At 34.4% G+C, this 23,708-nt stretch overlaps 1 protein-coding gene across 7 annotated transcripts in view; it reads right to left on the reverse strand.

Annotated features, from left to right (window-relative positions):
- Positions 1-8,294: 8,294 nt before the first annotated feature.
- POSTN (periostin) overlaps positions 8,295-23,708 on the reverse strand; it is a 35,463-nt gene continuing 20,049 nt past the window's right edge. Inside the window, exons 16-23 of one of the 7 annotated variants that reach the window (XM_015070944.3) lie at positions 23,362-23,407; positions 19,822-19,902; positions 16,599-16,688; positions 15,838-15,927; positions 15,031-15,108; positions 14,556-14,639; positions 10,244-10,285; positions 8,295-9,081 (exon numbers count right to left, since the gene is read on the reverse strand). In XM_015070944.3, the coding sequence (XP_014926430.1) occupies positions 9,044-9,081; positions 10,244-10,285; positions 14,556-14,639; positions 15,031-15,108; positions 15,838-15,927; positions 16,599-16,688; positions 19,822-19,902; positions 23,362-23,407 (549 nt within the window). In that variant the 3' untranslated portion in view covers positions 8,295-9,043. The remainder of the gene's footprint in view (positions 9,082-10,243; positions 10,286-14,555; positions 14,640-15,030; positions 15,109-15,837; positions 15,928-16,598; positions 16,689-19,821; positions 19,903-23,361; positions 23,408-23,708) is intronic. The other 6 variants (XM_015070945.3, XM_015070947.3, XM_015070946.3 and 3 more) reach the window with 6 other exon arrangements.

Consider the following 23,708-nt stretch of genomic DNA (forward strand, 5'->3'; position numbering starts at 1 on the left):
AGTAGGTGCTTTCTTCAACCTGGTAACGGTTATCTATGAAAAAGCAGTGTTGCTAACATGAAATTAAACACTATGCTTAAGGTTAGATGACTAGATGAATGTTTTCCCTTTAAGATCATGAAGAAAAAGAATGGCCTCTCTTGACACTTCTCTGCAACATTATGCTACTGTTCAACATCAACCAATGAAATTAGGCAAGATTAAATAACAAAAACACCCAAACTGCAAAAGAAGTAAAATTGTCTTCATCTGTAGAAAACATGATTGTCAGTGTAGAAAATTTGATGTAATCTATAAAAAGTTACTGGAACTACTAAGTGAGTTTAACAAGTTTTCTGAATACTAGGCAATACACAGAAAATAAACAGCAATTGAAATAAAAACAATGTCATTGGTAATACCATAAAAAATATTAAGTACATAACAAAAATTTACAAAAGAGGTGCAAGACCTGGACCCTCAAAATAATAAAACATTAGTAAGGTAATTTAATAAAGAGCTATATGAACTAAGAGATGTATTTTGTTCATGATTTGAAAACCCAGTGTTGTAAAGATTTTAATTATACTCAAGTTGATCCATATATTCAACACAATCTCAATTCAAAGTCCAGCAGATACCTTAATTTTTTTGTAGGAATTGCCAAGCTGATTTAAAAATTCATGTGGAAATGCAAATAATTTGAAATACCCTCTCAACTTTGAAAAAGATGAGCAGATTTGGAAGACTAACCCTACCTGATTTAATGACTTATTTAAAAATTACACTAATCTAGTCAGTCTGGTGTTTCAATTAAAATAGACAAACAGATGAAGGGAACAGAACACAAGAAGAAAAACAGAAATAGACTCATAATATATGGAGTTTTGACAAAGATGTAAAGACATATCAATACACAAAGGAAAGTCTTTTCAGAAAATGGTGCTGGCTTAATTGGCTATCTATAGAGGGAAAAAACCAACTTTGATTCATACCTGCACCTTAAACAAAAATGAATTAAAAATGAACTATATACCTCAATGTAAAACCTAAATCTAATAAAACTTCTAAAAGAATATAGATCAGAAATGTTTGTGAACTTTGGTCAATGAAAGATTTCTTAGATATGACAACCAAAGCATAATCTATAAAAGAAAAAACATAAATACAACTTTGTTATCTTCAAAAACACTGCCGATAGAATGAAAATATAGGTAACATATTAGGAGAAAATGTTTACACCTTATGTAGCTAATAAAGCTATATAATCTATCTGTCTGTCTGTCTATCTATCTATCTATCTATCTATCTATCTATCTCTACATATACATAAGATATAAGAAATTCTCAAAACTCAATAATAATTTTTAAAAACACCAACCCAATTAAAAATTGGCAAAAGATTTGAACAGACACTTCAAAGAATATATACAATGTGAAATAAGCACATGAAAAACATACATCAGGGAAATGCAAATTAATACCACAATAAGACTACACTACACACCTATTAGAATAGCTAAAATTAAGAAGATTGTATCAAGTGTTGACAAGAAAAATTGGAACTCCCATATACTTCCGGTGGGAATTTAAAATAGTAGAACTGCTTTGGAGTATTGTTTGGCAGTTTCCTAAAACAAAGTCTAGAAAATGCCATTATCTAGAGTGACACAGAGTAGATCAGTAGTTGCTTGGAGACTGTGGTCTCAGCAGAAATCTCTATAAAGCAATATTTCTCAAAGTTAGGGCTTTGGACCTTATGCATTAGGATCAATTAGGAAGCCTTATTTGGAACTGCAGTCTTAAATTCAGTGTGCTCAAACTTATATGCTACTTATGCAGAGGACAGTTAGAAAAAGGTGAAATCAGGTAATATAGAGTCAGCACAATTAGGAAAATAAATGTGTTTGCTATATGCAAGTTTGTACTTGTTGAATAATGGAATTGTGGTAAGTTGATTGATGGCCTGATTTAAGAGTACAAGGTAAAAATAGTTACATAAATTAGTTGAGCCTCATTTTTTTCATATAAAACTGGAGGTGATAAAACTTCAGAATTTTTATTTATTAAAAACATTTTTTTACATTTATTTTTGAGAGACAGGGAGACAGAGAGTGAGTGGGGGAGGGGTAGTGGGGGGGGTACACAGAATCTGAACCTGGCTCCAGCCTCTGAGCTGTCACGCGGGGCTCGAACTCACGAACCGTGAGATCATGACCTGAGCTGAAGTTCGATGCTTTACCGACTGAGCCACCTGGGTGCCCCAACTTCAGAATTTTTAAAGGATGAAATATTGTGTGTAAAAGTACATACTACTCTGCCTTTTGAGTTTACATAAAGTGTTTGGATAGGATTAATATTTATATTATTTATTTATTATTAAATCCTTATTTTGGAGTTTAAAATTATTTTCATATATTTTAAATCTTATTTTTATTTGTATTATTGTTATAGTTTATTAATAATTATTTACATTTTATCTTTAAATATATTTGCATGTGTCATTTGAAAGACTCTGTCCTTTACCAAAGAGATATGCTAGATTTTTGTGCCAATACCATGCTGTCTTGATGATTACAGCTTTGTAGTAGAGGCTAAAGTCTGGGATTGTGATGCCTCCTGCTTTGGTCTTCTTCTTCAAAATTACTTTGGCTATTCGGGGCCTTTTGTGGTTCCATATGAATTTTAGGATTGCTTGTTCTAGCTTCACGAAGAATGCTGGTGCAATTTTGATTGGGATTGCATTGAATGTGTAGATGGCTTTGGGTAGTATTGACATTTTGACAATATTTATTCTTCCAATCCATGAGCAGGGAATGTCTTTCCATTTCTTTATATCCTCTTCAATTTCCTTCATAAGCTTTCTATAGTTTTCAGCATACAGATCTTTTACATCTTTGGTTAGATTTATTCCTAGGTATTTTATGCTTCTTGGTGCCATTGTGAATGGCATCAGTTTCTTTATTTGTCTTTCTGTTGCTTCATTGTTAGTGTATAAGAATGCAACTGATTTCTGTACATTGATTTTGTATCCTGCCACTTTGCTGAATTCATGTATCAGTTCTAGCAGACTTTTGGTGGAGTCTATCGGATTTTCCATGTATAATATCATGTCGTCTGCAAAAAGCGAAAGCTTGACTTCATCTTCGCCAATTTTGATGCCTTTGATTTCCTTTTGTTGTCTGATTGCTGGTGCTAGAACTTCCAACACTATGTTAAACAACAGCGGTGAGAGTGGGCATCCCTGTCGTGTTCCTGATCTCAGGGAAAAAGCTCTCAGTTTTTCCCCATTGAGGATGATGTTAGCTGTGGGCTATTCATAAATGGCTTTTATGATCTTTAAGTATGTTCCTTCTATCCCGACTTTCTCAAGGGTTTTTATTAAGAAAGGGTGCTGGATTTTGTCAAAGGCCTTTTCTGCATCGATTGACAGGATCATATGGTTCTTATCTTTTCTTTTATTAATGTGATGTATCACGTTGATTGATTTGCGAATGTTGAACCAGCCCTGCATCCCAGGAATGAATCCCACTTGATCATGGTGAATAATTCTTTTTATATGCTGTTGAATTTGATTTGCTAGTATCTTATTGAGAATTTTTGCATCCATATTCATCAGGGATATTGGCCCGTAGTTCTCTTTTTTTACTGGGTCTCTGTCTGGTTTAGGAATCAAAGTAATACTGGCTTCATAGAATGAGTCTGGAAGTTTTCCTTCCCTTTCTATTTCTTGGAATAGCTTGAGAAGGATAGGTATTATCTCTGCTTTAGACGTCTGGTAGAACTCCCAGGACCAGAAGCCATCTGGTCCTGGACTCTTATTTGTTGGGAGATTTTTGATAACCGATTCAATTTCTTCGCTGGTTATGGGTCTGTTCAAGCTTTCTATTTCCTCCTGATTGAGTTTTGGAAGAGTGTGGGTGTTTAGGAAATTGTCCATTTCTTCCAGGTTGTCCAATTTGTTGGCATATAATTTTTCATAGTATTCCCTGATAATTGTTTGTATCTCTGAGGGATTGGTTGTAATAATTCCATTTTCATTCATGATTTTATCTATTTGGGTCATCTCCCTTTTCTTTTTGAGAAGCCTGGCTAGAGGTTTGTCAATTTTGTTTATTTTTTCAAAAACCCAACTCTTGGTTTCGTTGATCTGCTCTACAGTTTTTTTAGATTCTATATTGTTTATTTCTGCTCTGATATTTATTATTTCTCTTCTTCTGCTGGGTTTAGGCTGCCTTTGCTGTTCTGCTTCTATTTCCTTTAGGTGTGCTGTTAGATTTTGTATTTGGGATTTTTCTTGTTTCTTGAGATAGGCCTGGATTGCGATGTATTTTCCTCTCAGGACTGCCTTCACTGCATCCCAAAGCGTTTGGATTGTTGTATTTTCATTTTCGTTTGTTTCCATATATTTTTTTAATTTCTTCTCTAATTGCCTGGTTGACCCACTCATTCTTTAGTAGGGTGTTCTTTAACCTCCATGCTTTTGGAGGTTTTCCAGACTTTTTCCTGTGGTTGATTTCAAGCTTCATAGCATTGTGGTCTGAAAGTATGCATGGTATAATTTCAATTCTTGTATACTTATGAAGGGCTGTTTTGTGACCCAGTATATGATCTATCTTGGAGAATGTTCCATGTGCACTCGAGAAGAAAGTATATTCTGTTGCTTTGGGATGCAGAGTTCTAAATATATCTGTCAAGTCCATCTGATCCAATGTGTCATTCAGGGCCCTTGTTTCTTTATTGACCATGTGTCTAGATGATCTATCCATTTCTGTAAGTGGAGTGTTAAAGTCCCCTGCAATTACCACATTCTTGTCAATAAGGTTGCTTATGTTTATGAGTAATTGTTTTATATATTTGGGGCTCTGGTATTCGGCGCATAGACATTTATAATTGTTAGCTCTTCCTGGTGGATAGACCCTGTAATTATTATATAATGCCCTTCTTCATCTCTTGTTACAGCCTTTAATTTAAAGTCTAGTTTGTCTGATATAAGTATGGCTACTCCAGCTTTCTTTTGGCTTCCAGTAGCATGATAAATAGTTCTCCATCCCCTCACTCTCAATCTAAAGGTGTCCTCAGATCTAAAATGAGTCTCTTGTAGACAGCAAATAGATGGGTCTTGTTTTTTTATCCAATCTGATACCCTATGTCTTTTGGTTGGCGCATTTAATCCATTTACATTCAGTGTTATTATAGAAAGATACGGGTTTAGAGTCATTGTGATGTCTGTATGATTTATGCTTGTAGTGATGTCTCTGGTACTTTGTCTCACAGGATCCCCCTTAGGATCTCTTGTAAGGCTGGTTTAGTGGTGACAAATTCCTTCAGTTTTTGTTTGTTTGGGAAGACCTTTATCTCTCCTTCTATTCTAAGTGACAGACTTGCTGGATAAAGGATTCTCGGCTGCATATTTTTCCTGTTCAGCAAATTAAAGATCTCATGCCAATCCTTTCTGGCCTGCCAAGTTTCAAAAGAGAGATCAGTCACGAGTCTTATAGGTCTCCCTTTATATGTGAGGGCACATTTACCCCTTGCTGCTTTCAGAATTTTCTCTTTATCCTTGTATTTTGCCAGTTTCACTATGATATGTCGTGCAGATCGATTCAAGTTACGTCTGAAGGGAGTTCTCTGTGCCTCTTGGATTTCAATGCCTTTTTCCTTCCCCAGTTCAGGGAAGTTCTCAGCTATTATTTCTTCAAGTATCCCTTCAGCACCTTTCCCTCTCTCTTCCTCCTCTGGGATACCTATTATGTGTATATTATTTCTTTTTAGTGTATCACTTAGTTCTCTAATTTTCCCCTCATACTCCTGGATTTTTTTATCTCTCTTTTTCTCAGCTTCCTCTTTTTCCATAACTTTATCTTCTAGTTCACCTATTCTCTCCTCTGCCTCTTCAATCCGAGCCGTTGTGGTTTCCATTTTGTTTTGCATTTCGTTTAAAGCGTTTTTCAGCTCCTTGTGACTGCTCCTTAGTCCCTTGATCTCTGTAGCAAGAGATTCTCTCCTGTCCTCTATACTGTTTTCAAGCCCAGCGATTAATTTTATGACTATTATTCTAAATTCACTTTCTGTTATATTATTTAAATCCTTTTTGATCAGTTCATTAGCTGTTGTTATTTCCTGGAGATTCTTCTGAGGGGAATTCTTCCGTTTGGTCATTTTGGATCGTCCCTGGGGTGGTGAGGACCTGCAGGGCACTTCCCCTGTGCTGTGGTGTATAACTGGAGCTGGTGGGCGGAGCCGCAGTCAGACCTGATGTCTGCCCCCAGCCCACCGCTGGGGCCACACTCCCACTGGTGTGTGCCTTCTCTTCCCCTCTCCTAGGGGTGGGATTCACTGTGGGGTGGCGTGGCCATCTGGGCTACTTGCACACTGCCAGGCTTGTGGTGCTGGGGATCTGGCATATTAGCCGGGGTGGGTCGGCAAGGTGCGCGGGGGCAGGAGGGGCAGGCTTAGCTCGCTTCTCCTTAGGTGATCCACTTCAGGAGGGGCCCTGTGGCAGCGGGAGGGAGTCAGATCCGCTGCCGGAGGTTTGGCTCTGTAGAAGCACAGAGTTGGGTGTTTGCGCAGAGCGAGCAAGTTCCCTGGCAGGAACTGGTTCCCTTTGGGATTTTGGCTGGGGGATGGGCGGGGGAGATGGCGCTGGCGAGCGCCTTGGTTCCCCAACAAACTGAGCTCTGTCGTCCCCGGGCTCAGCAACTCTCCCTCCCTTTGTCCTCCAGCCTTCCCGCTTTACGAGCAGAGTTGTTAACTTATGACCTCCCAGATGCTAAGTCCCGCTTGCTCTCGGAACACACTCCATCCGTCCGGCCCCTCCGCTTTTGCAAGCCAGACTCGGGGGCTCTGCTTGGCCGGCGGGCCGCCCCTCCGCCCTGGCTCCCTCCTGCCAGTCCGTGGAGCGCGCACAGTCTCGCCGCCCTTCCTACCCTCTTCCGTGCGCCTCTCATCTGCGCTTGGCTCCGGAGACTCCGTTCTGCTAGTCTTCTGGTGGTTTTCTGGGTTATTTAGGCAGGTGTAGGTGGAATCTAAGTGATCAGCAGGACGTGCGGTGAGCCCAGCGTCCTCCTATGCCGCCATCTTACCCCTTCTGTCGAGATATGCTAGATTTTTGTATGTGTACTAACCAAAACTGATTTCTTTTCTCTTCTTTGGTTCAATAATAATAATGGAAAAAAGGGCAGGGCTTTAAAGTTAGCAGTCTTTAAAAAGACCTTAACGTCATTCCTATTGTTGTGGATTACCATGTTCAAAGTACAACTTGGGAACACTTGTCTCATCATCAAATGAAAACCCCGAAGGCAGCTAAATGAATGAGCCAACCTTCTATTTACTCTATGCAATAACTTGTGATCTTCTAGAGGATCATGAACAACATGCTGTCTGTTTGGAATACTCGTCTTTGTTGATGATGGTTCAGTATATTCTACCAGTACTGTCTTATATAACCATCCCTCTGAATCATTTTGGGACCACCATGGCCACGCTCTGTCCAGTTGAGATTGTAGTCCCAAGATTCTCTGCATGAATACAGAGTTAGTAGGGCATTTTGCTTCCTGGCAGAGGTTCTAAATGCTATACATAAATCTCACCACTATCCTGGACTAGAAAGCATTCTGGAAAACCAAGGCTCTTGAGCACTTCTTCCATGTCACTGCCATATCTTTATATTTTACTTCCTCATCCCAATTGCTTCCCCAAAAAACCAATGCTTTCACCTACCCGCCCCCCCCACCCCCGCCAAAATTTAGATCCTTTAATTGTATGTTAGTAGTGAGGCTCTCATCCAAGCTGGACATCTGTGATCAAGACTGGTATCTTGAGTTTGCCCTTCCTCAGTTTTATGTGTATAATACAATTTTATTACATAGTCACCAGTTTCTCATGAGTATGGATTCTGTTCCCTGATTGCTCTCATTCACAAGATGACACTTGTTGAGATCTAAGTAGATCAACTGATATCTTTATCATTCTCTGCAAACAAATATTTTTCTTTTACTATGCAATGGATTCCAGTGTTACTTCAGTCTTAGTTAAGGGAATCTCTGTGACTTTTCCTATATCTAGCAAAATCCTAGGAAACATTAATGTATTTGTGTCTGTGTAGAACTGTTTATTCTTCTACTATAGCTCATAGTGAGTTATGAATTATTGGTGATTTGTTTCTTTACTCTTTGAAGACAGTAACTGTCTGGTTCACAACCTGGCATGGTTCTGGGGTTCTATTAGGTATTCAGTTGATGCTTAATGATTGCTTCATTGAGTAATGATTCTTTATATAACATAATAGTTTAAAAAATTCAAGAAACACTAAATTCATTCAATTTCCTTTATTGAGTATTTGTAATAAAAAAAGAGGTATAAAGTCTTGTTCCTAAGTCCAAACCACTTATTAATTTAAACCTTGAGTTTTCCGATTACCCAATTTGAAGTCATTCTTTTTATAACTGAAAAAATTGTTTTATTGAAAATTTGAGATAAAAATATGTATTGAAAAAAGCATATGGCAAACATTTCAAGAGTACAAAATTAGTTGTAGAAATAACATAATTTACTGGTAATCCCACATTGTATTAGAAATGTGTGAAGTTTTTTGACATAAAAGTTTTGTTTGCTTGTTTTTTTAGTACTGAGCACCCAGTTTTATAGCTTAGCTTCCCATGGAGAGGTACCTGCTCGCATACATTTTATCTATCTCTTAGATTCAAGGCTTAATCTTCTCAATGGAATGGGAGACTTGAATTTTGATAACTCAGGTGACAAGAATCTTCTTTGATGGATTCCAAAGTTAGCTAGAATTTTTAATGTCAGTATGTAAGAGCCCGTATGTAAGGTGTTCTATTTCCTTCAGTTCCTATCCCACAGCAGACTAACCCCCACAATTTCCTTCATGTTTCTTATTCAGAGAAAAAAAAGATGAAATTTGTATTCGGAATTTTTCTGTGTTTGCTTTTTTTGTGCTGGTGTTTCTTTTCCTGAAGTCAGTGTGGCTCTCATAATTTTCGCTTAGCATCAGGTTATTGATTTAGGGTGGTATAAATTTTGCTGTCTGGTTGCTGGATTTTCACTGAGAACGACCTTCTCTGGATCGTCTTCTAGATCCTGATAGGAAGAAAGAAGAACACATAGATTGTAAATGTGATGAAACTTTAGAATTTAACAATATGATATCCTATGCATGACTATATCTATAAAGACCATCATTTCTTTCTGTATTAAACATTAGATTCTGTTTTCTTAATATCCTGTTTATGGTGATGAAATCAAGGTTATCTTTCGATTAAAAGTGTATGAGAATAATAATTTGAAGTTTGATTTTAGTTCTTTAGAAAACTTGGATGAATAGGATGTTTAGAAGAAATCCCTGATAAAACCTTCAATTAAAAAGTATTTGTATAATTGATTCTTTAATTTCAATTGTCTATGTTGGGTTGGTTTAAAATCAGATATACCTATAATGCATTTACAATCCTTGAAATTTCTTTTGACTATTAATATATAATTATTTTAGAAAGTCCAATTTGGAATTCGTTTGAAGTTCCACATGGAAAATCTGTCATTGTTTAATCTATTAGAATGCAAGAGAACCTGAGTGAAAGATTAGAAAATGCATATAAATATAGTTATGAAGAAAACTGTAGTGCATGGGTAATATATGCATGTGTATAATCTACACATTATATCAAAATTTTGTAGAAAGTTATATTAATAACTTTCTATATGTGTATAGTTTTATTTTTTTAATGTTTATTTTTGAGAGAGAGACAGAGCGTGAGTGGGGGAGGGGCAGAGAGAGAGGGAGACACAGAATCTGAAGCAGGCTCCAGGCTCAGAGCTGTCAGCACAGAGCCTGATGTGGAGCGGGAACCCACTAATGTTTACTAACGTTTAATTTTACTAATGTTTCAAACTGTAGCCTGATCTCTAACATTTTTAGAGAGTTCAGGTTCACCAGCAACCAACTTTTGCTTGGCTCATATTCAAGGATTTCTTTTCAACTTAACTCTACTTGAATCTACTTTAGTGGTTCCAAAAATCTAGCACTTTACTTGAGTATGATTGCCTTTCCTTTAACATTTGTTATCCTTACATCTTACTGATAGTGTAGAACATGAATAAGTTATTTTCTGATTTTTATCAGCAAAATACTTTGCCTCAAAATTTGCTAACTTGTCTCCCTGAAAGACAACAAGATCCAATAAAATATATTAAAACATTACCCTTTGGATGTATCTCCTATGCACAGTACTATCAATACATTTACCTTGAACTCTTTTGTTGGCTTGTATCTTCCTCACAGGTGTGTCTAAAATTAAATAGTTGTAGTTAGAAATACTTTCAAGTTATGGCTAACATAGACAGGAGACCATAATTAAAGAAAAGTATAAAGTTTAAAATAAGCATCACTTAAACGTGTAGTTTTTTTTGGAATCATGAGACTTTTTCATTGGCTACAGACAGGCATTTGTTGTCCACTGATGAGAAGGAATGTTCACTGTTTGCAAAACATTGTTTCATTATGGCATTTGGAGCCCCATACAATGTGTCATTTTTCCGTAGAGTAAGTGACTTATATGACTTTTTCACCTTTTTTATAAAAAGCATTGCTTTATGATGAAGGAATATTTAATATTATATACAGTGTAACAGAAGTGTCTTCCCAGAGATATTGAGTCATTTTTCCAGTCATTCCTATTTGTGATGTATCAGACTTCTGCCTCTGAAATTCTCATTGTAAATTAATTCACAATTACCTTATAGAACACCAGGGCAGCAAGATAGCATTGGCCTAATAACTCTAGAAATATAATATTAACCAACTTAGGAAATGTGTGCCAACATACTCCCAAGTTTAATTCCAATCCTGTAAGACCATTTATAAAATTAACTAGTTAAAAATAATAAAAGCTTTCATATTTAAGATTTTAAAGTGTTTCGTAACTATACAGTTTTTTTGTTGTTATAGTTGCATAATACTTCCCAATTCCTTGTTTTTCTTTAACTCCTCAACAAGACCCCCTGGTAGGCCCAAATTCACATTTTCACTCTGCTATTGGATGCTTAAGATCAAGGTTAAATGTCGTTTCTACAGTGACTTCATTTTTCTGCTTACCTTGTAAAATTTTTTTCTATACATTTCTTGCTTTTATATATTATTTATACCCAATAATCAGGTCAAAATCTTTCTATTTTATATATATATATATTTTTTTCAATTCTCTGAAATTCCATTAAAAAGTAAAGCAAGAAACTGTCACCAACAGTTAAGTAAGAAACATTTTAAAAATGTTTGAATAATTTTGTTTCTACATGGCACATTTCCAACATGGTTTATTTCCCACGGAATATAAGATGTGTAATCACTTATGATACGTTGTTAATAGAGTAAAATACAGAACTGTAGAAAACCTCATTAGATTCGATATTGAGTCTAAGTTTTTTTGAGATAGAAAAGTCTGGATTATGGACTATGGTCCAATTGATATATTTCCATTAACTTCAGGTTTATTTGGTAACAAAATAAGGGCTTATAAAATATAGTCAAGAAGAGATGGATCCAGTCTTTAATTAGTGAATAAGACCATTGTTTGTAATGGACTTGTTAAACTCCAAATAACAGTTACTGTATAATTTAAAGCAAGCTCACAGAAGTATTCGCAGCATTACGTTTCAAAACAAGTACTTACACTCAGATTTTCTTTCATATACTTGGCAGCATCCAATTAAGTAATTAATTTGTTACTAGTTTGCTATGATAATATTAAAATAAAAGTATTAATTGTTTGCAAAAAAAAATCTTTAGGAGAAAGTCTAATAAAGTGTAGAAAACCAGATTTGTTCCCAGTGGCTTTCTGCTATCTCAATATGAATGAAAGTGGGATCAAGTCATATGCTTGGAGAAGCAAAATGTGGGAGAATAAACCAATCATGTGAATGATCCCACATGAAGGCCCCTCCCTACCATGTTTTATGAAACACGCAAAGTGCTTCAGTCCAATTATTTATAGGATTTTTGCATATTTACCACGGGTATGGCTCTCAGAAATTTAAATTAGGTGTAAAATATTACTTCATTACATTTATACTATATAAGTGTATTGTGTTAATATAGTTGGCCATGATATTTACAGTAGCTAGCGTTACTGGGAGCTTGTGTTTACTGAGCATTATTCCAAGTGCTTTTCATACATTAACTCATTTATATGTAAGTGACATTACTATCCTCATTTTCAGATGAAGAATCAACTTAAGTTAGTTTGAGTTGGAGCCTAGATCAAAAGCCAGACCTGCAAGCTGATCCCTTTTCTCTACACAGGCTTTACATGTTATATTGGCAGATTTGTCAAAACCATCCAAAATGACTTGTTTTTTGTTCCTTCCTCTATAGCTTGATATTCTCCCTTAATTACTTTGGTAGTTTTAGTAAATGTAATTTTATCTAAGATAAGTGTGAAACTTCTATGCATTTCATGAGAACATTTTTTAGTTGGGGGCTTGGATGTACTTCAATGATAAATCACAATATTGAAACCAAAAGGGCCACTGAGCCATGTTACTAGTCATGACTAGAATAATTGAGGAATATACTCAATTCATCAAAATGTACTACATGTATCACTATAAGCAGTCTAGATAGAAAACTCCAAGCTTTCATATGAAGACTACAGTTTGGATAGAGATCAATTATCTATACTATGAAAGTACAAAAGCAAGCCTTGCGTGATGTACTCTTTATTCACAGCAGCTTCTTTGGAAATAGGTATCTCAGGATCTGGACATTTATAACTCAGTGATGACGCATTGGTTTTACAGGGCTAGGAAAAAAAAATACTAGCATGTCTAGTTAGTTTCCAGATACTAGTAACTATGCTGTCTTTCTTATGAGAAGAAAAGCCTTAGAAATGTTTTTTAAAATTTGTGATGTGGCATTGTGGAAATTAATGCTTTATAGATATGTAGAGAAACCAAATATTGAGAACTAAAGGAATCAACCTCTGGGATAAAAGAAACAGGAGTTAAAGAAAGATTTCCTTAACTAAAATTAGAATATCATATTCTTGTAGCAGGTATATTTTCTTTTGCCTGAAGTTATTGTTATGTACTTAGTTCGCTGTCTATAATCGACTTGTTAACTGGGGGTTGTTAAAGGTGAAGAAAACATACTTACCTGAAGTTTAAGACTAAATAAAGCAAAGCAATGTATATATAGGTGCAGCTACTAATTGATTCATTCTCTAAAAAGCACTGCCATTCTACAAAGCTGCTTACTATGGCAAGGACTTAACCAAAAAAAAAAAAGAATTCAATTTAACCTTCATAATATCTTCACCACTTCCCTCAAATCCTTGTTTTCCTAGCTGACAGTTAAACATTTGTGGGTAGATGAGTAAATTCTGTATTAGATCATACAGAAAACCTTGATTCTATTACGGCTTTGGCTGTGTCACACTCTCCCTACAGTCTGAACGGAAATCTTGTATTTTTCAGACACATATTTTTCTATTGAGGGGAAATTTAATCATTGGTTAAATAAAAATTATTTATTTTTACTATCGCTGAAGGGTCTCAACACTATACATAAGAGATTTTACCTATATAAAATAAAGAATAAAGAAACAATTGCTTAAAATATGTGTGGTCCCAAAAGAATTTACATCTTCTTGGACATAGTGATAACAAATTAAGCAGAAAAACCATCTTGGACAATACTTTGGAGAAACACCAAGTTTCAGTTGTGTTTCTCAGATATTTCAAGAAGTATTTTTGATTTTTGTGAATAATTTATATGCTTCTTTAAAACAATTTGTCATCTAAATACTTTTGTTTTTAATAAAATGAACTAGAAATTCATTTATTCAAATGCCAATTACCCAAATAATATTTCATTAGTATTTACTATTTCTTTGAATAATTACCATTTAGAGTTTGCATAAGATTTTGAATTCTTTTTTTCTCCTTTGCTTTTAAAAGTAGGTCCTTTTAATGCCATAGACAGAGAACATTCATACTTTAAAGATTAATTTCATATGCAAAATAATTTACATCTCCAGGTATAGATTATCACTCAAACTGTTAGAAGAAACAGATATTCATTCTCAAGAATGTAGTTTGGAAAAGAAAATTGCTAAATGCACTGTTTTGTTTTTATTTCTAGATCTATGCACTTAAAAAATCTATAAACATGCTTTTTATTATTGTTGTGGGGGCAGTGAATACGTTTTTTTAAATATAAAAAGTATGTCAATTTAGACTTCTTTAAACAACTACCAATTTAAAAAGTATTTTTCTTTCATATACTTAAAATATCCTTACAATTATCTGTATCAAAGAAAAAAAATATTCATTGCTCCCCAAGTTTATACCATACAACTTTTTAAAGACCGTTTCAACTAGTAATCATTTCTTCATTATTATTATTTAAACTTCTATTGAACTGATCAGTCTCTTAAGACAACGTATGATGTTGTCTTTTTCAACCTTATGAAAAGAAAAACCTGAATGTTCAGTCTTTAAAAAGTTGAAGAATTCAGTCACCAGAACCTGTTAGGTGGGTTAGTGGTTTTCCTTTTACTAACCTCCCTGAAGCAGTCTTTTAATTTCTTCATCTTCAAATAAATGACCATCACCTCCTTCAATGAATTTGGTGACCTTGGTGACCTCTGAGAGGATACATGTTTATAGCAGAAATTGGTTTATGTAATAGAAACACAGGAGACTTGATGTGATACATAATGGCATCTGGCAAACAATGAATTCCAGACCAACACTTGGTTCTTTTTCTATCTTTAGTGTTGGTTTTTGATAAGTCAGTTTTCTTATAAGGCTATTGAACAATATATCACAAAACAATCAATACAACCCAATGTCATTTGGATTTCATTCTCTATCTTTGGGCTTTTTATCACATGCTGGCATGGAACTTGAATGAAAGAATGAGATAGAGTAGAAAACCTGTAAAAGGGCTCAAAGATTATCTTAGACTGAAACAGGTAGCTCAGGTCAAGTCACATTTTAATTTTTCTACACCTTCTTGCAATATTTATTGCTGACCTTCCTGCAATAATTTCTTCAGTGTTTCTTCTGTTTCTCCACCACCAGTGGAAATCCTAGTGTATTTTATTTCAGGACCTGAAAGAAAGAAAATTTTTTTTTTTTAAAAAAGGTCTAAAACAGCGATGGGCAAACTTCCTACGGAAAGGGCCAGATAGGAAGTATTTTAGACTTTGTAAGGCCATACGGCTCGTGGTGCAGCTATTCACATTGCCATTGTAGTGTGAAAATAGTTACACACGTTATATGAAGGACTGATCACACTGGGTTCCAAACAGAACTTTACATAAGTAGGTGGCCCAAGCCATAGTTGCTGACTGCGCATTTAAACAAATACTTAAAACATGGCTGAATTCAGAATTTTAGGCTAATTCATTGGTGGGAGACTGACACACGTTTGCTAAACTGATCAGCTGCCTTATACAAACTTGTGTATATTTCAGTATGTAGATGTGTAATAAACCTTAAGCTAAATGGAAAAATCAAAGGAGGGAATCATTTTTCTTCTAGGATTTACTAACTCATTACAAATAGCAAGGGGAAAATGTTATGTCACATGTATGAATATGTATGATAAAAACACATGCTTACAGATTAGTCCACAAATTCCAATTCAGAGAAAAACACAGATTAAATAGTTAGGATAATATTATTGCTGTCGAAAATGATGTATCTTCAGTAACCACCATGAAAATGACTTAGTCAATTTCTCTAGTGATTCTTATAGAGACAGAGCTTTTTTTAAGATTTACTATGGTTTTATCTTTATAATTCAAGCATAGTTCCATGTATGGAATCAAAGATTACCTGTAATGATTCGTTCTTCTCTTGTCTCTTTTTCGGTTATTTCCACAGGCACTCCATCAATGATTTTAGTGTATTTTTTAATAATTGGCTCTAAAAGTAGGGGAAGAAAAATGCATATGGTATATCCCCTTATGATGCCTAAACTGCCAAATGTAGACATTTTCATTATTAAATATATTTCTCAAAGCCATACCATTTAGAATTCAAACATAATCATTTGGGGGACATATCTTAAATAGGTTTAGATCAACAAATGTCTAAAAAGCGTAGTAGTTATGTCCTGAATCTTGGGTGAGGGAGAGAGCTAACTCTCCATGCCATACTTATTTTCTGACAATGGAGTGAGTGTTTAGTAAGAATCCAGGGAATTATCCATCATTAGAGTGGGAACCCTGCTGGAGACTCCCCGCAGTGACTGATTAGTCAACCTTATACAATGGTCATTTTTTCTTCTAAATCCAATAGATCACTTTGTATTGACATTATTATTATCATTATATTTCATAATCATCACTTGCATATGCATGATATGCATATGTTGGACCTGGTGGCTTAATGGTTAAATTAACTCCAATTTGTTACATTGGCTTAATTTCATTAAAGGTAAATTGTATTTTATTTGTAAGTGAGAAAAATATTCCCACAATTTATATAAAAATAAAGCCAAGAGAAAACATCAGATGTTCAATATATTTAACCAACACTATTTCAAAATGATCACAGTGATCCTAACTAGGCTTTAGGAAATACACATAACGCACCTCCATGGATCACTTCAGTTACTGTTTCACCTTCTTTAATCAGTCTGAGCTCAGGTTCACCTTCAATTTTGACCTTTGTTATTGTGGGTCCTGAGGTATTGTTTTAGGAGACAAATTATCATGTTAAGGCAGTTCTTTAACTTTGACAGAACAGGAAATTTGTTTTAACACTTGGTGTTATTCAAACATCAAAGTGGTTTCAGGTTCCATGAAATCAATTTTAAACATTTCCCATTGTCTTCAAATTAAGCAGTATTTATGAGACCAAATGACTCAGTCTATTGGTGTGCTACTACAATTACTTTCATGATTCATGTTTTAGCATTTAGCATAAGTTCATCCATTCATTTGCAGTTGTGAAGTAGAATCACAGAAGGTATTATATGTCGCTGTACTTTGTGAATTATACAGTATGTACAAATTTAAGTTGCTCTAATGATAAGTAATTTAGATCTTACTTTACTATGCTGATATCATCTATAACTTTCATTAAATTTTTAAATTTAATTTTTAATTACTCAATACTGTACACTTTTTATCAAATGTGCATGAGACTGAACATTTAAAAAAACCTCAACCTTTGGTACATATATTTAAGACACCAAATTTCAGATTTTCTGGGAAAATGAATTTGAGTACTTACCTTATATATGAAAATTATTTATTGATTAATAATTACTAATTATTTTAATAATTAATATACTAATTAATAATAAAACAGTCCTTCAAATGCAGAAGTTAAACAAATGTTGCATTTGACTTACAAAATGATTTTGCTCCCAGAGAAAATCATTTTGAATGTTAGAAAGCTGATTACTGCATTAGTTGACCAAGACTATTTTATAGAGAAGAAAAGTAAAGTTCAGTACATTTAACTCATACTGTAACACCCTTCAGCAGTTGAATGTCACTATATTTGCTTATCCTTGAGAGGCTTTATTTGTCCAGAAATTTTCAATGTTACACCATTACCCAGAGTTAGTCTAAAACAATCTAAAATAATGAAGGTAATTGTTCATTCAAATAATAAATGAATGATATCATAATATTTGATCTGTGGGACCAAGGGATATTGAGTATCAAGTGTAAGTCCAGGTTTTTAAGGTGTAGAAATTTCAAAAGGAAAATACACCTAAGGAATTTAAGAACAGAAATGAGTTAATAAAACATCCAAATCAACACTTCTTTTGGAAAAGCCTAAACTGAAATTTCAGAAACACCCTCTATCATGATGCTCTATGAAGGTAGGGATTTTTATCAAATCTTTTTTTTTTTTTCACATTTACTGCCAGCACTTAGGAGAATGCCTAGCACTATAATAAGATTCTCAGTAAGTGTTTGTTGAAATGAATTTCAGTTGATTTATTCTTAATTCTGTAATTGGTTAAGTACCCTTTATAAGAAATACTTTAAATTGTATTTTGGAGTCTAGTATATACTCAGTAAGAATTCAGGAGTCCTTAATGAACCTGCAAAAGTTCAGTGATAGGGAAATGCCAGTAGCAATGTTAGAGCTGGACAATTGTGAATGGCTGTCAAGATAATTACGTGTTTCCTTCAGTATGTTACACAGACATAAAACTTCTGAATCTTTGAACTTAAAAATTTTTAATACGTCGGTGACATGACCCCATTTGTCATCCTTGTTCCCTTTCTAGGAAGAACCCAGGTAGAGTTGATGCTCCACTGGGTGCCTAATTCAAGAAAGATTAATACAATAGAATCCCACTGGCAAAAATCGGGAAGATAAATGGGTTGAAGAAGCTTGAAAGAAAAGATAGGAATCTTTGGAAATAAAAACACATGTGAATGATTTTGATTATAGAAGCTGTGTACAAGTGATTCTATAAATTTTTAGGGAATCTAGTTTTAAAAAGAGTATAAGAATGTTAAAATCAAATGTATTACCAAGCATTATTTGATAATTTTCATTAAGATGATCAAGAAAAATTTCTCAACAAAAATTTAAGTGATTTAATTTCTTAAGACACCAAATTCTCATCAAAATATAAAAGAAATCAAATGACCATAGGTGTAGTATTTTTTTAGTAAGCACAGATTTCAAAGCCTACATCAATTATCAAATTTAGGTCTCAAGAATAAAAATATAGATAATTAATTATCTAGGAAATAAACTTTTCTATGTATGTTTCCAATATTTAAATGTAAATCATGGCCTGCCTTTAAAGGAACAGACAAAAATATTCAAGAAATTGCCATCTCAATTTACAGAATGAGAAGAAATATCAAAAATAATCAAAGTTATATCAAATAATCAAAAATAATTAAAGTAATAGTTTTTTTGACATTCAATTGAGAACATGATTTATTCTCTTTTTTGAAGATTGTTTCTATCCTTCTTAAGAATAAAGGAGAAATCCTGGTCTTTTCACTGTGGTAAGTCACCACATTAAGATGCTTAGACATAAAAATAAAATGTTCTTACGGTCTGACCCTTGGTAATAATTAAAATGCATGAAATAAAGGTGGCATCAAAAATGTTGGAGTTGGCTAACAGACAGTGACGGTAGAAAGAAAACTATTTAATATTGTAGTCTGAAATACCAGAAGGAAAATAAATATACCAATTGATGTATATTATATATGTGTATATAAGAATATGTGTATTCTCAATATGTAAGTTCAGGACTGCAATTAAGAATACTTATTTCTTTTTGACTTAATGCACCAGCTGCTTATTCCTTCATCTGTTTCTGGTGGTCTGATTTAAAAATATATCATATGCGGTTATTATTTTAAAAGCTTTCATCAATGTACAGCTTCAGTGCTCTCTTAGATGGTTGAATGAAAAATGCCTGTATTTTTGGAAGAGCTTCTTATAACAAGATATCCGTGTGGGGAGATTGGAGATAAAGCTACAAAATAGTACACTGAAGGAGTCTAATTGTGGTATAAAATAAAGCTCGGATTTATTTGTTTATTTGTTTACTTATGTATTTATCTGGGTTCTAGTGCTAATGCGATGGCCAATTAGGTTGAAATGAAATCAAGTACAAGCAAATGTACTGAAAGTATTAGGAATGCACCATCTACTCTGCTAACTAATTTGCATTCCGCATTCTGCAATCACATGAGCATGCCATTGATATAGAAATATTTAGCATGTTAGTTTCAAAAAGAATGTAGATACATTCATAGAAATCAGTCTATTACTTGGATTTTTTTCCACAAAGAAGGAACCATGTATAACAGTTGATTTTACCTTCAGTTTTGATAATAGGCTGAAGACTGCCTTCAATCACTTTAATTTTTGGTTCCACAACTTTGGTTATAATTTTAGTTGCTGCAAGTATAGAAAGTGGAACAGAAATGATGTTTACATAAAAACAACCTGAATAAAATTGTCCTCCCTCTCTTTTAATCTTTGCTGGGTACTGAGGTATAAGGGGTGGTAATGTGTTCAGGCAGTCAGGTCCAGTAAATATTCACGGTACATTATCTATCGTCTTCTCATGTCCAGATGGTGTACTCTGAAGTCCAGACACATGGATTTGTTCCAGTGAAATATATACACACTAAGTGAGGAATTCTATCTAGAGACCTGTAATTTTGAACTGCAACACTAAAGCTCTTTACCTTCTTTAGTACTTCTTGAAAATATTGGCTGCATAGCAACAGAAGACAAATAAACATGATTAATTTCATGCGATTCATAATATCTTCAATTGCATTGTTGGGTTTTTTTTCTCATAAGAAAAAATGAAAGACAAAGACAAAATATTTTTCATGCATTTGATAACAGTGATATAGAGAGGAAAATATGAAAAAATAGTTCAAAATAATTAAAAGTAAAAATAAATTTCAACCAGCCAAATATGAGCTCTATGCAACAAATATGATATGATCAGTATTTAAATTATAGGCTAAAATGTTTAGTTTTCAGCCTTAATATCATCATCATTTTTTTAAAACTTAGAAGTATGTATTTGAAATGTGCCATCCATCCAACTCCAACTCGGAAAATAATATGCAAAATATATTTAAAATAGCAGCAAACTATTTGGTTGCCTTTTTTTTTTTTTTTTTTGTACAGATTAACTGGAAATGTGCCTCTGGAGCCATACAACCAGAGCTACTGGCTTTTGTCATTTCTACTTAGAAACCTTAAAAGATGGCTCCATTAGGGGTGCCTGGGTGGCTCAGTCAGTTAAGCTTCTGACTTCAGCTCAGGTCATGATCTCACAGCTTGTGGGTTCAAGTCCGGTGTTGGGCTCTGTGCTGACAGCTCAGAGCCTGGAACCTACTTCAGATTCTGTGTCTCCCTCTCTCTCTAACCCCCTCCACCCCAACTCACTCTCTGTCTGTCTCTCTCTTTCTCTCAAAAATAAATAAACATTAGGGGCGCCTGGGTGGCTCAGTCAGTTGAGCAGCTGACTTCGGCTCAGGTCATGATCTCACAGCTCGTGAGTTTGAGCCCCGCGTCCGGCTCTGTGCTGACAGCTCAGAGCCTGGAGCCTGCTTCGGATTCTGTGTCTCCCTCTCTCTCTGTTCCTCCCCTGCTCATTCTCTGTCTCTCAAAAATACATAAACATTAAAAATAAATTTTAAAAATAAATAAACATTAAAAATGTTTTTTTTTTTTTTTTTTTAATGACGGCTCCATTAGATAGTGGGCCACACTAAAGCTAACTGCAATTATAACAGATTGTGTTGACACATTAGAGATGAGATGTTAGCACAATTTGGGTTTCTGTCACATTCTCACCTTTGGTTTCTGAAATGTTTAGCTGTGTCAACTTTTAAAAATTCCTATGAGTTCCAGACCTTAATTGTGACTATGTTTCAGTCATATCAAATTTTATATCTTGAAATCTTAAATTATGAAGCTCTAAAATATATCAAATCTATGCATCTAATTACTGATCCCACAAGTGGTCTTGCCACAGGAAACCTTTCCATGAAAACTAAATCCACAGAGGTCTCTGCTGCTACTATCAAAATGGGTTAATTACTTTTAGCATAAATTTTCAAGTGGGACTCAAAGTATGGGATGTTGCTATAGGTTGGTAGCTTTGTTTCAATCTTGCTTGACTGAAGACTTAAATAGTTTTGACAAGTCCTGGGCTGAGGATCAAATACTGATTTTATTCTGCTGTACCTCAAATGTTATGTATTTGGCAACATATACTAAAGAGAATTTTTTCCCCATACAATTGAAAACTATGATATTTTGGGGATAAGAATAATATATAGCAAGGAAATCAAAGAAATTTTAGAGACAAGTCAATAAAGGAACATAAAAATGGAATCTTAGTTTTAATTATTCTCCACCTCTATTTGAGGGACACTTCTAAATAGCAGCATTCCCATGTGGGGAGGAGTTAAAGAAACATCTGGCATCAGAATGCAAATCTCTGAGCAGTTTCAAGAGCTTTGAGTAGGTAGACAAGGTGTATTCGACTTACATATTTTCGTAAATCGTAACGTATTTTCTGTGAGTGAGGATCCAATTTTAAGAGAGGAAAATAAAGGAATTATAAGCTTGTGGCTCACTCTAAGCAAAATACTGCATTGGCACATGTAGAAAGTAGTGGACCTTTAATGGATAAAGTAGGAAAGGTAAAGAAATGTAGTATAGTTATACATCTTTAGTGAGAAAGATGACATAACATTTCTGATGAATAGAGCCCATAATGATTCTTTAACTTGTTACAGAATATATACAAGATTGTATACTTCCATACTGGAATTTATACCAGGTTGAATCATAGCTATTCCAGCTCCATCCTCAAACAGTGCTGAGCTGGCCTGATACTGGATTTGCATGTGTTATTATTACATCATTGAAATCAGCAGACATTTTGTTTTGCTCCTCACATTTTCTTTATTCTTTTTCCATATCTAGTGTAAATCTTAAGGAATTTTTTTTATTAAATAACAGAATGATCACAGTATAAAATGGAGTTATTTTCTAGCCAGGGTAAATGTGGGAATTGAAGTAATCCTTTAACTACTGGTGCATTTTGAGTGTTTAATTGTAGAGCCAAAACAAAATGAAAAGAATTTCTGCTCTGAAAGCTACAACAAAGGAAAGAAAAAAGACAAATGACGAAAAAAGCACATTGGAAAAAGAATACTACACGTTAACAGTTATGAGAATGAAATGCCCTTTACCATTGTTAAGTAGTAGAGGTTTAATTTTGATAATCTGGTAAAGTCAGGGATAAAAGAACCTTGGAATCTAGGAACTTAGGTTTATTGCCTGGCAAAGACCAATTTTTGGATTTGGATTTCTCCCCATCCACTTTTGGATGGGGAGAGTTTTTGAACTGCCAATTCATAAACATTAGGATTCTTTGGCACACCCCTCCCACCGTGCCCTTAGAAAGCTGATGGCTTGAGGGTGGAATGAACTACAAATCCTTCAGCAGTGTTACTTCTGTGTCCATACATCTGAATTTTCAGATAGCTCTGGAATGCCTTTTGGCTGTCTCTCCTCTTCGTATGTTTGTATGTCTTTTTTTTTTCCATGCTAGCAATTATATTTTACTGCTATTCCCATATCCTATCATTCTTGTTTCTCAGATGAATGGGAAAGTGGTCCATAGAGGCTGAATGGTAATGGCTCTGGCTGAGAGGTCTCATCCAGACCTTAAGCCTGTGTCAAGTGGGATGAAATTTGCCATTGTTTGGAATTCTAAATACCAGATTATCAATAATTTCCAAGTACAAAGTCAATATTGTGTTTTCTTTTTTTTACATCTTGTCACTTGTATATGACAAATATTCATTATGTACTTACTGTAGACAGTCATGGGGATTTCTTTGAAGGTGCTACCACGAACAAACTGAAAATAAATACACTTGTATTTAGTAACATGAAATTAGTAGTTTTATTAACAAAATTATGGCACCACTTTCTTACTAAAGTGAAAATAGTGAAGGTATCATTACATTTAATAGAAATGAAGTCTTCATATAAACCATTTTACAATCTCCTGCTATTGGGTCAGATGGCATAAAAATTATTGAAGGTGTTACTCAAGAGTCTTAAAAATTATGGAATAGTTAATCCAAAGTTAAATGTTTATTAAATAATATTTCATATGTTTTCTGATACTTTGACTTTATAAGGATAAAGGGGGAAAA

Source organism: Acinonyx jubatus, chromosome A1 (assembly GCF_027475565.1).
Source record: "Acinonyx jubatus isolate Ajub_Pintada_27869175 chromosome A1, VMU_Ajub_asm_v1.0, whole genome shotgun sequence".
In the NCBI taxonomy this organism is placed as follows: domain Eukaryota; kingdom Metazoa; phylum Chordata; class Mammalia; order Carnivora; family Felidae; genus Acinonyx; species Acinonyx jubatus.